The 13,615-nt window shown below is 64.5% G+C and overlaps 2 protein-coding genes and 1 long non-coding RNA gene across 10 annotated transcripts in view; 1 reads left to right on the top strand and 2 right to left on the bottom strand.

The window, feature by feature from the left end:
• The window catches only part of LOC115282162, a 5,919-nt gene extending 4,293 nt beyond the window's left edge, over positions 1–1,626 (bottom strand). The window contains exon 1 of the long non-coding RNA XR_003904533.1: positions 1,549–1,626. This is a non-coding gene — a long non-coding RNA (uncharacterized LOC115282162). The remainder of the gene's footprint in view (positions 1–1,548) is intronic.
• Positions 1,627–3,669: 2,043 nt separating this feature from the next.
• On the top strand, positions 3,670–7,733 carry GCGR (glucagon receptor). 2 transcript variants are annotated; one of them, XM_029928014.1, is made up of 13 exons: positions 3,670–3,838; positions 3,946–4,048; positions 4,718–4,825; positions 4,897–5,018; positions 5,094–5,200; positions 5,277–5,433; positions 5,529–5,688; positions 5,765–5,825; positions 6,079–6,148; positions 6,436–6,524; positions 6,781–6,790; positions 6,866–6,907; positions 7,245–7,733. In XM_029928014.1, the coding sequence occupies exons 1-13, from the start codon at positions 3,779–3,781 to the stop codon at positions 7,596–7,598; spliced, it is 1,443 nt and encodes a 480-aa protein (XP_029783874.1). In that variant the 5' UTR covers positions 3,670–3,778; the 3' UTR covers positions 7,599–7,733. The 2 variants fall into 2 exon arrangements, with proteins under 2 accessions (XP_029783874.1, XP_029783873.1); XM_029928013.1 differs by having other exon boundaries at positions 3,686–3,838; positions 6,652–6,790.
• Positions 7,734–12,559: 4,826 nt separating this feature from the next.
• Positions 12,560–13,615, bottom strand: part of MCRIP1 (MAPK regulated corepressor interacting protein 1) — a 7,718-nt gene continuing 6,662 nt past the window's right edge. For all 7 annotated transcript variants that reach the window (XM_029928235.1, XM_029928240.1, XM_029928236.1 and 4 more), the window contains one exon: positions 12,560–13,461. In XM_029928235.1, coding sequence (XP_029784095.1) covers positions 13,397–13,461 — 65 coding nt within the window. In that variant the 3' untranslated portion in view covers positions 12,560–13,396. The remainder of the gene's footprint in view (positions 13,462–13,615) is intronic.

Below are 13,615 nucleotides of genomic sequence, written 5' to 3'. Positions count from 1 at the left end.
CGGAGCGGGGGCCGGAGCGGCGCACGGTGAGCACCCGGGCCCGGCCCGGAGGGGACGTCCCCGGAGCCGACCCGGCCGGGGGCTGCGGGATAGGCAGCGCCGAAATGGGCGGCGGGGACCCCTGTCGTGGGCAGGGCGGTCTCAGGGCCCCGGGATGTCGCTGCCCTCACCCCGTGACACCTCCGTTCCCGGTCAGAATCGCCCTTCCAGCTCAGACGGTCAACCGGGTCCTACACGTCGGGCAGTCCGGGCTCTCCCCCGGGGAGGGCGGCCGGGGCTGCAGGGGTGGTCCTGGCCGCCTGGAGCTCTGTCCTGCCGCCCCAGTCGGCTCTCTGATCCTGACCAGCACCCTCCCGGTTGGCCGCCAGCCCCCGAAAGGGGCCCACATGCAGCCCTCGGAGACTCCCCAGATATTCTGGGCCTAGGGAGCCCTGCTTGCCCCCTTGGGCCCCAGCTCCCCAGGACCCCCCAGCATCATCCCTTCTCCCTGGCTGTCCCCAGGAGGGGGCGAGTGGCACCTGTACCCTACCCTGCCCATTCTTCCACGGGGCCCACACTTGTCACTTTGACCCACAGCGAGGGTCGGTCGCTGTCCTGCTATGCTCTGCTGCCACCACTCCGGTACCACCCTCTGCCCACCTCCAAGCCTGGGAGTTTCTGTCCCCTCCCTGAACCGACTGACCCCTAGCACCCGCATGATCAGGGCATCATGGTCTGGGCACCCGCATGATCAGGGGACTGGCCCTGGCTGTCTCTTGGTCCTCTTGTGCTGGGAATGAGGATTGGTGGGGAATTGAACCCTGGCGGCCATCCAGGTCTGCCCCGCCCCACGGGGGTGGGGAGGACACAGGAATCAGGCTTTGTCAACAGCCAGTGGCCCCTGATCCTGCCCTGGGGCCGTGACCTTCCTGCTACTTGCTCTGGCTTCACAAAAACACCCCCCTCCCACCTGCCACCTCTTACCCTTTTGAAGCTGGGACTCCTTAAACCCACCAATTTGGATCAAGGGGCAACCGAGAGTCAGGGGTGACGAGTGCAGCCTTGCTGGTTCTGGGGGCTCCTCCTCCAGCTCCAGCCTGGGAGCCGGCAGCTACGCCAGTGGAAGCTGGGGGGATGGTGGCCAGGCCATGAGCACCTAAGAGTGGTGCATCCCTCCAGGCTTGGGCCAGGGCTGCAGCCTGCAAGCCGAGCCCAGCTGGTGGGTGGGGTAGGGGTGGGGTGGGGGAGAATCCAAGGGGGAAGGGTAGAGGGCTGGGAAAGGGGACAGAGAGTGAGCTGGGGCCTGGGGAAGGTCACCTTGCCCACAGAACTCCTGAGGGGCCCCTGGATCTCCACCTCTCCCCACATCTCCAGCACTGGGCTGACTTGTGTGCAGGGACAGTCCAGGACCGGGTCACCTGGTCCATGAAGGGAGGAGGGTCGGGTCCCTGGAGGTCGTGCCCCACCCCCACTGGCTCAAGGTAGGGCAGTAAGGTGGAAAATAGCCCGCTCTGGGGCTGCGGCCAATGGGAGGCTGGGGGGCCCCAGAGCTGCCCCTCTGCTTCTTACCACCTCATCACTTCGGCTTCAATCCTCATCCAATTCAGCAAATATTTATCCCCGGGCTGGGTTTCAGGGCTCCCCCACGGCAGGGCGGTGGCAGGGCGGTGGCAGGGCGGTGGCCTGGACTCGGCCACCTGTGTGGCAAAGCTCATTTACTTCTCAAGATAAGGAAGCAGGGATCCCCACTTTACAAGTGGGGAAACTGAGCCTCTGAGAAGTTAAATTTTTTGCCCTTGGCCCCAGGACCAGAACGGGCTGGCATGTGATGTGCCCTCCCTTGTGGGGCCGGCCTCACATCTGGGGGCCGAAAGCGGAGGCCTGAGCCCCTCAGCCTTGCGCAGCTGAAAGCCAGCAAGGGGAGCTCCCTTTTCCGGCCTGTTAGCGAGGTGCCCGGAGGCCTGCCCGGCCGCCACCCCCAGCTGTGGTCTCTGGGGCTGTCATCCTCGCTGGCCCTGCAGCTCTGCCGTCCCTATCCCCAGCTGCGGGGCCTCTGGGCCCAGAGAACCTACTGGCCAGTGTCCTTCCCCCCGTCCCATGTCCCCTGCCTGCAGCTCCTCTGGGCACTGGGCCCCAGCCAGCCCTTGCCTCCCCCTCCCTGCCTCTCAGGCCACCCCTGCACTGCTGAGCCTGCCCACCACCAACCCCTCCTTCCTGCAAGAGGCTGGCTCCTGCCTGTCCCTTACCCACCAGCTCAGTGGCCTAAGTGGGCGAGGGGCAGGGTGGCAGACCCCGCTGGCTGGTCAGTATCAGGAGATGGGCGGCCCCAGGGCTGGAAATACCTGAACTGCCCCTCGTTCTCCACCAAGAGTCCTCCACGCTGTGGCTCCTCCACTCTTGAGCCCTCAGCCTAGGTGTCCCCTCACCGGGCTCTGAGATGGGACCGGTGACCATTGGGTGAGGCTTCCACCGAGCCTGGCCTGCGCCCGTGACTGGGGTTGGGTCAGGAACCCCATGACAGTGCCCCTCCTGGTCACTGAGCAGTCACGCCACGGCGGTGATGTCTCAGGGTCCCCTCGGGGTGAGTGGTGAATCGCACAGGTGTCCTCGGTTGAGCTGGCCCCACAGGGGCCCAACTGAACCCTGATGGGAGGGGGCTGAAACCTTCCACCTGCCTGCACCCTGTCCCGCCCCCTCTTTCCCCTGGCTGTTCACTGTCTTCCAGCCAACGGGTGGTCCATCTGTCCCTCCATCCATCACTTGCTCAGTCCTCGCCAGGGTGCTCAGAGAAGGGCCCACCCAGGGTCCTGGAGGGCTCATGCAAGTCACTCGTAGGGGACCCACAGCCAGGCCCTGCGGGGCCCCTCCTGTCCTCATGGAATTCAGTCAGAGCCGAAGACAAGCTCTGAAAGCAAAGAAAGAACTGATCAGCGGCCCCACATCTCCGCTCAGACTCAGGCCAGGCCCAGGACACCCCTGCAGGCACCCCCAGGGCAGGGGCCTGAGCCTGGGCGCCTGGCAGCCAACGCTAACCATCTCAAAGGCGTGTGCTGCCAGTCACCTGCACGACGTGCCCCACGGGCTCAGAGGGTGCGCCCGGACACCCCAGTTCTGGGCCGAGGGCATGTGTGTAACAGGAACCGTCCTGAGCATGTGCCCAGCACTCCCGGACCCTGGATGAGGCTGGGAGCTGGTCTGGGGCCGCCTTGATAGCCACGGCACTGTGATGGATGGCCCTGGCACCCCGCCCCAGCCTGGCAGGCTGCCTTTCCCAGGGGCTAAGAATAGGTGGGGAGGATGGCGAGGGCCAAAGGGAGGAGGTGGGTAGCTAGGGAGGCTGCTTCGAGCAGCTTCGCCACCAGGCAGGATGGTGACCGCCACCAGCATGGGGGGGTGGGGAGCTCCAGGGCCGTCAGAGCTGTGAGACAGACAGCCACCAGCCGTGGGAAATGCAGCTCCACCCAGGGGAGACGGCACAGCCTCCACGACCCTGGGCAGCACCTCCTGGCTCAGGGCCGGACCCCAACCTGGTCGGTGGCAAAGAGCGACTTCTGGCATCTCCTCCCTCCCAGCTCCCACTCAGGCAGTAGGACCAGTGGCTCTGAGGGGGCGGTTTCAGGGAAGCAAAAACCCTGCTGGTCACAGCAGAGCCCAGCTGGGTCTCCTCACCCGTGGGGGTCCCTCCACAGGCCCTGCTGCTTCCCCTGGACGTCCCCGGAGGAGCGTGTGTGCCCAGGAGGACCCCTTGCCCCCTGGCGGCGGCGGCCCAGCCGGATGTGGGGGGCGGCCGCTCAGAGGCATGCCCCCCACCTGGCCGCACCGCGCCCACCTGCTGCTGCCGCTGCTGCTGGCCTGCCGGGTGAGCACCACCGCCGGGGCCCCGCCAGCCTCCCTGGGCCCCCACCCACCGGCCGGCCTCTCCCACTCACGCAGGCCTATTCCCTGTCCCTTCCCCTGTCCACCCAGCCACAGGCCCCCGCTGCCCAGGTCATGGACTTCCTGTTTGAGAAGTGGAAGCTGTACGGCGACCAGTGTCTCTACAACCTGAGCCTGCTGCCCGCCCCGACCGGTGAGCCCCAGCCTTGCACCAGGTCCTGTCCCCCCACCCATCCGCACCCCACCCCTCATTTATAGGGGAGCCACGGAAAGGCCAGTCAGTGACTTATCCAAAGCCACACTCCAGGAAAGGAAAAAACTAGCCCAGAACTGGGGGCTTCACAACCCACTCCCACGCCCCTGTTCCTGGCCCCAGGAGTCACGTCTTTGCCCCCCTGGAGCTTCAGGCCCAGCGGGTGGACGGTGTGGTGGGCAAGGCGGCTCACGCGAGGCCGGGCACAGAGGGGGGCACGGAGCACGCGGAGGGCTCAGGCAGGGACGGGGTGCTCGGGTTCTGAGGGCCACTCGAGGTACAGCGGGAGATCAGGGCAGGCGTAGCTGCCCGGAGGCCAGGAGCCGTTGTCCGGTGGAGGAAGGGGGCCTGTGCCGGGCAGAGTGGAGGAGGGCTGGAGAGCCACAGAGTTGGTGCTGGACCCGGGAAGGAAGCCAACAGATTGGTCCTCAGAGAAGGAGGCGCTGCAAGGGGGCCATTGGGAAGAGGGGCAGGCGCGTTGGGGGCCAGGGGAGGGGCCAGGAGGGAGCAGGAACAGAGAGGATGATGCTTCAGGGCTGCGAAGAAGAGGCCAGAGGGCCGTGTAGGCTGGCCCTGCTGACCTGCCCCCCTCCCCCGCTCCCCCTGCAGAGCTGGTCTGTAATAGGACCTTTGACAAGTATTCCTGTTGGCCAGACACCCCTCCCAACACCACGGCCAACATCTCCTGCCCCTGGTACCTGCCCTGGCACCACAAAGGTAAGTGCAGAGGGGAAGCAGGCTTGGCCACGGGGGCCGGGGCGGGGGGCTGAGCGCGCCTCCCTCTCCAGTGCAGCACCGCCTCGTCTTCAAGAAGTGCGGGCCCGATGGGCAGTGGGTGCGCGGGCCCCGGGGGCAGCCGTGGCGAAATGCTTCTCAGTGCCAGATGGATGAGGACGAGATTGAGGTCCAGGTCAGCCTGCGGCGCGGGGGCGGCGGGGGCGGGGGTGGTGGCCCCCCAGCCCTGACCGGCCACCACGCTCTGCAGAAGGACGCGGCCAAGATGTACGGCAGGTTCCAGGCGATGTACACGGTGGGGTATTCTCTCTCCCTGGGGGCCCTGCTCCTGGCCCTCGCCACCCTGCTGGGCCTCAGGTACGCCCACCCACCCTGCGCGGGGGCCCTGAGGCCGGCGGGGCGGCGGGCGGGCCCCGACTCACTGTCCCCGCAGCAAGCTGCGCTGCACGCGGAACTACATCCACGCGAACCTGTTCGCGTCCTTCGTGCTCAAGGCCAGCTCCGTGCTGGTCATCGATGCGCTGCTCAGGACCCGCTACAGCCAGAAGATTGGCGATGACCTCAGCGTGAGCGTCTGGCTGAGCGACGGGGTGAGCACCCAGCCCCGGCCTCTGGGCCTCCAGGCCTCTGGCCCCAGGGCGGCGGGTGGCCTCGGGGCCCGGGCTCACGCTGCTCCTGCGGCCAGGCGGTGGCCGGCTGCCGGGTGGCCGCGGTCTTCATGCACTACGGCATCGTGGCCAACTACTGCTGGCTGCTGGCGGAGGGCGTGTACCTGCATGGCCTGCTGGGCCTCGCCTCCTTCCCGGACAGGAGCTGCTTCGCCCTCTACCTGGGCATCGGCTGGGGTGAGTAGGTTGGCGCAGGTGGAGGGGGGCGCCGGCTGGCCGGGGCGGCGGGACCACAGCTGCCCCCTCCCCGCAGGCGCCCCCATGCTCTTCGTTGTCCCCTGGGCGGTGGTCAAGTGTCTGTTCGAGAACATCCAGTGAGTACGGGCTAGCCCGAGGATCGGCCTGGGGGCAGCTGGGCCAGCTGGGCGGGTGTGTGGGGAGTGGCTGGACGCCACTGTGGGGGGCGTCTTGAGTCAGAGGCGGGGACGCAGGGTGGCGGGGAAGCGAACCTGGCCAAGGGTGAGGGTCATTTATGACCATCCCTCTTCCTCTCCTGATGCACTAATTAGATCCCCAAGGGTGGGGGGTGGGGGTGCTAGCAGGACACGAGCTGGCCCCGCCCTGCAGGTGCTGGACCAGCAATGACAACATGGGCTTCTGGTGGATCCTGCGCTTGCCTGTCTTCCTGGCGATCCTGGTGAGGGAGCGAGGCACCTGCCGGCCCCGCAGGGAGGGGCACAGGGGCTGGCGGTGCTTGACCCCAGCCCCCTTCTTCTGTGGGGCTCGAGGAGGCAGACAATGTTCTTGGCAGACAGGGAGGGAGGCTCTGGCCCTCGGCTGGGACACTAGCCGGTGCCCACCCCTGGCTGGGCACCCACCAGCCCCAGGCCCACGTGGGGCAAGGCTGCGCGGCCGCCAGGCCCAGCTACAGGAGGGGCAGGTGGGGGTCCAGGGGCCGCCCCGAGCTCTGCCCTCCACACACAGATCAACTTCTTCATCTTCATCCGCATCCTTTTCATCCTGGTGGCTAAGCTGCGAGCCCGCCAGATGCGCTACACCGACTACAAGCTCCGGTGGGTGCAGGCAGCTACGGCCCTGGAGAGCAGGAGGGGCCAGGAGGGGCCAGGAGCCGGGGGGCGGGGGGGGGGGCAGGCCCCAGTGGGGAGGGCTGGGGCCGGCGGCTCAGGCTCCCTCCCACAGGCTGGCGAAGTCCACGCTGACCCTCATCCCCTTGCTGGGGGTCCACGAGGTGGTGTTTGCCTTCGTGACAGACGAGCACGCCCAGGGGACCCTGCGCTCCGCCAAGCTCTTCTTCGACCTCTTCCTCAGCTCCTTCCAGGTGCCTGGCCTGTCCCCTGTATCTGCCTGGCCCCCTCGGGAATGGGCGCGGCCCTGACCAGCCTTCTCTCTCCAGGGCCTGCTGGTGGCTCTCCTGTACTGTTTCCTCAATAAGGAGGTAGGTGGGGAGGTCTGGGACCAGGCCTGCAGTTGGGTTCGGAGGGGAGCATAGGCGCCCTGGCCTCCCCCGTGCAGCGGGGAGCCCTTCATGTCCATCTGCATGGCCATGGTCACCACAATGCCAGGTGCTGGCCCCCTGAGACAGTCAGCCTCAGCCTGGCGCTCATGTCGTGCACAGTGAAGGAGGGGCAGGAATCGGAAGACCCCAGGGTCCCATGGCGGTGCAGCCTGCCTGGCTCTACACACAGGGCACCCGGCAGTCCTTCGAGGCTGGGAGGCGGGGGGTCCCGGTGGGGGTGGGACTGGCCTAACCTGCCCCTGCCCCCGCCTCCCAGGTGCAGTCGGAGGTGCTGCGGCGCTGGCACCGCTGGCACGTGGGCAACTCGCTGCGGGTGCAGCGCCACGTGCGTGGGCCCTCGGCCTCAGCCCGGCCTGGGGGCGCCCCCCCCAGCGAGAAGCCGCTGCTCTCCAGGGCTGAAGGCGGCAGCAATGGGGCCAGCCAGGACCCCTCTGCAGAGACCTGCCTGGTCAGCAGCCTCCCTGCGTCGGCAGAGAGCCCTTCTAAAGGCCCCTGGGCCCCCAGCCGAGGCCGGACTCAACACCTGCCGGACAACCCAGAACCCGGGCCGGAGGGGCGGGAGCCAGACAGTGGCCCCACTGCCCCCCTCCCCCCCAGTGTCCTGGTCTGAGGGGTGGGGCCTCCCTCACACCTGTCCCTGCTGGGGCGCGGACGGATATGATGGGAGCTGTTCTGTGAGTGCCGGCAGGTGCACCCGGTGTTTAAGGACGTGCGTGTCCTCCAACAATAAAGAGTCTTAAAGAGTCTGAGTAGCAGCTGCGCCCCAAGGAGAGCTGGGCTGGAAGAGGGCCGGGCTGGGCCCAGGGCCTCCCCACTGAAGGGAGCAGCCTTGGATGGGGCCTGCAGCTGGAGTGCAGCCTCGGGGGGGGCCCGCCGCCATTTTACCGGTAACGGGGAGCTAGAGCCCCTGAGGGGTCCCAAAGCGCGAGCAGGGGCTGACAGCGCTCCTCCCCATCCCCACGGGAGCCGTTTCCGGCCACCCTCCCACGGTGGGGCTCACCCACACCGAGCCAGACGGGACGGTCCATTCGCTTTGGCTCCCAACCCCCATGCTCACATCTGCCGGCCGAGGGGTGTGAAGGGCAGGCCGTGGCTGAGGGAGGGCGGCAGGCGCCACACTCCTTCCGGGAGCCCCAGGCTAGCGCTTCTGGCTCTCTCCTGGAGCCAAGGCCGAGCGCGGGCCCGGCGGGGCATCGGCACGCAGTCCGGGACTGGCTGTGCTCTCCTGGCCTCTGCGCGGTCCCGGCGCTAGCCACCACAGCTCACAGGCCACGGAGCAGGTGAAGTGGACGGACAGACCCCCGGCTGAAACGGAATGAGCGACAGCAGCGGCGCTGTTTCCCAAGGCCTCTGCGCAGCCCTGAGGTCACCGCTTGGGGGACAAGCCTCATCCACCGCACTGATGCGCGTGGAAGGGCAGCCGCTGTGTGCAGCAGGGACGCTGTCCGGGCCGTGACGGGGGCGCCCTGCTTGGTAGGCAGCGAGGGCCGGCGCTCTCCGGGGACAGTGGAGTGTCCTGCATGGGAGGAACCCGCAGTGCACTTGGGTGGGGAACCCAACTGTTTGGGGACGCACCCTAAGGTCCAGGTTGCCGTCTTGGGGATAGTGTGTCCGATGCAGGGCATTGAGGCAAGTGCAGGAGCAGGAACTGGTGTGGGACTGTGGTCACTCCTCCCAAAGTGCCCATGCAGCCGGTGTCGTGATACCTGCAGGGGTGTGTGTCAGAGGAGGGGGCGCTGTCAGAGGAGGGGGGCGCCAGAGGAACAGAGAGCACAAGCTAGACCAGCCTACCAGGTGTCCCTGAAGGACCCGGGAGGTGACCACTGAGCTCTGGGGTGTGGGGTGCCCGCAGCCCCCACAGGCCACGTGGGCTGGAGCTGCTCAGGCAGAGCCAGGCTAATTGGAGAAAATGAGAGGACAGAAGGCCTCTCAGGAAAGGTAAATAAAATTACTCACCCTCCAGGCACTGGGGCCCTTCTGAGGGGGCCTTCACTCTGGGTTGCCCACACCAACTGCAGGCCCGGATGTAGCAGGGAGGGAAGTGAGGAGAGGTGGCCAGGGAGGGGCTGGAGACTAGTTAGGGGAGACAGCTCCTGTGGCCCAGGTGGGTTGCCAGCGTTGCTGACTGATGGGAGTCTGCAGCGCAGACTGTGCCTCTGTGGACTGATGGGTAGTGCCAGTCATGTAGCTGGAAGACTGAGGGCCTTGACCTTGAGGCTTCAGGCTACCTCTTGTGCCAGAGCCTCCCGAGCCCCTGCCCACAGGACACCCCTGCCAGCCCTTGATGCCTGAGAGCCTGTGTGGGCACGAGGAGGGCAGAAGTTCCCCTTCACGCCAGCTGAGCTCAGGGTTGGTGACTGCCTCGGGGAGTGTGCCACTCACCTAGTAGCCTCCTGACAGCCCTCCCTACCCTGACTCCCTCTGCCCTTACCCTCCTTCACCCTTGTCCCTGTCCCCAAGGGAACTGGAGCAGACCGGTAGAGCCGAGGGTGGAGACAGAGGTCTGGCAGGGGCTAGACTTGCCCAGCCAATAAGCACTGGCTCTGACCAGGCAGCTCTGCAAGCAGGGAGAAGGAGTGAGCAACCCACTCTCTCATGGCCCAGCGCCCACACATCGCTCTGACCACTAGAATGAACACTCTAGGCCCTCTGCCTTCCTCATCTCTACTACAGTCCTTCACCTCAGGCCTGTCCCCCAAAGAACACATGGGTACCACCTTGCATCTGTGCACATGCATGTGTGTGTGCCTGCGTGGTACTAAAATGAGTGTGAATAACAGGAGGAAAACCTGTACTCCAATAAACAGATCAAACTTAGGAGACTTGAGGGGTCATTCCCCAGGATGGCAGCTGTGCACCAGGCAGAGTGCATCACTAGGAGGGATGGGGGCCTCAAGCAGGGCAGAAAGCTCCATGAGAGACAGCCTCAAGAGGACCAGAGTGACTAAACAAACCGAGGGGAAATTTAGATGACCTGGTGGAGAGTTCAGGACTTAATTAGTGTTAGTACATAGAAAACTAAGCAGATGAAAAAAGAAGGCAATTAATAACTTCAAGGAAAACAAAAAGTTGGCCAGAACAGAAAAACAATCACAATTTACCACATGGTTCAGCTCTGAACACAAACACAGACTCATAATGTAAATACTCAACACTGATGTAACCAAAGTTAGGGGAGAAAAAAAGAACTGTCTAGGAAGAATGATGGATGGGAAGAGCATATGTGTATTGGTAGTGGGGAAGAGAATGAGATCAGAAAATCAAGAAGGAGCAGCATATGTATGCTATGTAGACCTAGAAATACAAATCAAAGAATCAGCTGAAGATCTGAAAAGGGTTGCCTGGGGCGGGGGGGGGGGGGTGGAGACTGGGGGCTTCTGTCCACTCTCTGAGCTGCCTCAGTCTCTTCCCGGACACTGTAGCAATCCTCAGGCCAGGTCCTCCCCCTGCTTGCTCTTTCTCTGGCCTCACTTTCCACTGCTCAGTCCCTTTTCCTGCTTCCTCCTCCCCTCCCTGACAAGTGCCCAGGGATCCGGCCACCAGCCTCCTCCCTTCATCAGTCTCTGAAAACTATCTTTCCAGATGACTCTCAATTTTATCTCCAGCCCTTGTGGCTCTCCCATCTCCATACTTTGGACCCATCTTCCAAATCCCACAATCCACAGAGAGCTCCTCACTGGCCTCCCCCCACCCCACTTCCTCTTTCTAGAGTTCACTGAGGAAGCCCTAATATGTCTCTCTCCTTATCCTCCGAATCTGCCTAGGAGCTGTTCTCAACATTAGCAGCCAAAGTGATCATCTTACACCCAAGGTCTCTTCCCATGAATGCCATCAGGCCTCTGTATCTCCCTTCAGTCTACAGAAATCCCGGGGACAGAGGGGCCCGGTAACAGAAGGATGTGACCGGCCAAATCCAGAACGTGGAAAGTTTCATTTTGAAAACGGGGCAGGGCAGCTGTGAGACTCAAGGGACATGCCAAGCAGATGCAGCTGACGCACTCTGCCTTCCCAGCCTGAGCCCAGAGCCCACCGAGAATGTACTTGGGTAAGAGGACTGTGGACTAGGTATTGAGTATTCAGGGATTCTTTTCATGCTCAGTACACATGAACATGCTCAGTATTCACTAAGTTAAAATTTTGATAAAACTAAAGGCCTAAAATTTGAGTAAGGTCAGTCTCTTACAGGAGGCCAGCATTTGTGAAAGTGGGGTTACGGAGTCGTCCACACTGAATGAGACGGTGCTGTGCACACGTGCAGCGCAGAGTGTGGCGAAGCGGACACAGCCTGGGCTGCCACGCGGCCCTCGCTGGTGAGACACGTGTCCCAGCCCCGGCAGGCAGCCACGCGGTGCTGCCCAAGACCCAGAGCCTGGCCGGGGCGGGGGCGGCACAGCCGGGCCTGGGCTCCGTCCGACCGGAGGGCCCACGCCCATTAGAGAACTGGGCCAGGCCAGCAGGGAGCACTTCTGCTGCCACCACCTCCCACTAGCTGGCACCCCGCCCCTCCGTGTTTGTCCCTTCCCCCCTGGTCCCCAAGACCCCCTTTATGACCACACAGTCCTCACCCATGAGTCATAACCTCCAAGTGGGACATCGGGACCCCGTTAGGGAAGGGGTGGCTGCACACCTAGCCAGCATGCCCCCTCCAGCCCCCTGCCCGTCCAGTCCCCAGAGCCTGCACGTCCAGTGTCCCCATCTGAACCCTGCCCACCCCCCCAGCACATCCCCTCCCCCCAGGTGTTCTTGGCAGAGAACACGGGCTGAGGGCCTCCATTTCACAGAAAAGCTAGGTGGGGGGGGGACATGGAGTAAAAAGGCTTTGAGGGAAGTCCTGTGGTCCCCCCACATGCAGCGGTGGGGTGCACATGTCCACAGGCATCCCCCTTAGTGCATGAGGCCAGGGAGGGTAGCTGCTGGCATTCAAACCCTCGGCAAAACACCCCACAGGTCCCCAGGGAGCAAACAGGCCACGTGGTTGGAGACTTGGCTCAGGGCCTGGCACCAGCCAGCGCCCACTGGCAGCGAGCCGAGGCGGCTGTTCATTGCATGACCTGTCCTTCCTGTGCCCCTTCTCTGAGGTCCCCCCCCCCCCGGAGAAGATGCCTCCAGGAGCCACCTGTAGGGCCCCAGAATACTCTTCCAAGAAATCATGTTCCCAAAATAAATTCCAGTTTGGCATATAAGGGCCTGGCCTGCCAGGGCTTTCCAGGTTTCAAGGTCAAGTCACTTGGGTCTCCCTCATGGCTCAATGGCCATCCCTTCATCTGAGCAGCAGTGAAGCCACTCCCCTCCAGGCTCCAGCGTGTAGGGTCAGGGCTGCAGACGGAGGCTGCTGCCGGCACGGCCCCCACCCGTATGAAAATGGTCCCCTGAAGAGCCCGGGACAGCCACCCCAGCCTCTCTCCTCCACAAAGGGCCCCACCTCCAACTCCCACTGCCCCCTGGGAGGCCTGACCCTTCCAGGAATCCAGGGAGCAGATGGAACTTCTGGATTCTGGTGCCTGGACCACATGACCTTGGACCTCCAGTCCCGTGCAGGCTGCTGGGACAGGGGCCTGACAGACTAGGGGCTGATCCAGCGACACCCGCCTTTATTCACTGGTACTTGGGCTTCAGTCACAGAGACTTGGCTTTTGGAGAACACAAGAAAAAAGGGGGACCCTGGTGACCATCCCAGCACAGCACAGGGCCAAGGTCAGCCTCGCGCCCCTGCCCAAGGGGGCTGCTGTGGCCACAGGGCCACAGACAAGAAGGGGCGAGGCCTGGTTGCCCAGGACCCCTTCTGACGGGGTGCTCAGCAACTCCCCAGGCCCAGAGAGCCGGTGCCATCCTGAAGCGGACGCGAGGAAGGAAAGGGCCAGGCTGGAGTGTGAAGAATAAGATACCCCCCAACACGTTCCAGGCCCGGGAAGCAGCAGGAGTCGGTGGGGAATGCACATCAGGTGTGGAAGGGCCACCCGTGTCCTGCCTCCTGGCCACCAGGGACAAGCCCAGCCCAGGACCACCGGCCTGGGAGACAGCAGAGGCCCCCCGGGCTCCCTCGTGACCTCAGAAGTGGCCAGGAGGTAGTGGGTGGGGACAGTGGGAGGTGATGGGAAGTGGAGGGGAGCCAGAGTCAAGGCCCCGGGGTGGGGTGGGGGCGGGCAGAGCCAGGCAGCTCAGAAGAGACCACTACAGGGAGAGCAGGGGCTGGCGGGGCCCAGACGCCCCCCAGGGGCAGGGGCAGCTTGAGACCCCCCCCGAAAGGAAAGGAGGGGCTCAGGGAGGAAGGGCGGGCCTTGGCCACCAATCATGCCCGTCCTGGTCCTGGGGTTGGCAGCCCCTCCCCCTCCCAGGAGCTGAGCCCCCAGGAGACCAACATGGGGCAGCGGCCGGGTCTCCCAGAGGTACGGGGCGGCGACACCAGCTTCAGGACTTCTTGGCGTCAGGCGTGTTCCGGCGCTTCAGGTCACTCAGGTCGATGGGCTTGAAGGCTGTCAGGGGACACAATGCTTGGTGGTGGCCCGGTGGCCCGCACCTGCTTCTGGAAGTCCTGGGCCGGGGTCCGCTCTGCCAAACTGTGTCGCACGTAGGCAGCCTCCTTGCCCCCAACCCTGGCCCCGGCCAGGCCCCTCCCTCCCGGGCCGG

Source organism: Suricata suricatta, chromosome 17 (assembly GCF_006229205.1).
Source record: "Suricata suricatta isolate VVHF042 chromosome 17, meerkat_22Aug2017_6uvM2_HiC, whole genome shotgun sequence".
NCBI lineage: Eukaryota > Metazoa > Chordata > Mammalia > Carnivora > Herpestidae > Suricata > Suricata suricatta.
Note: the sequence above shows the minus strand (reverse complement) of the source record. Positions and strands in the feature narration are given on the sequence as shown.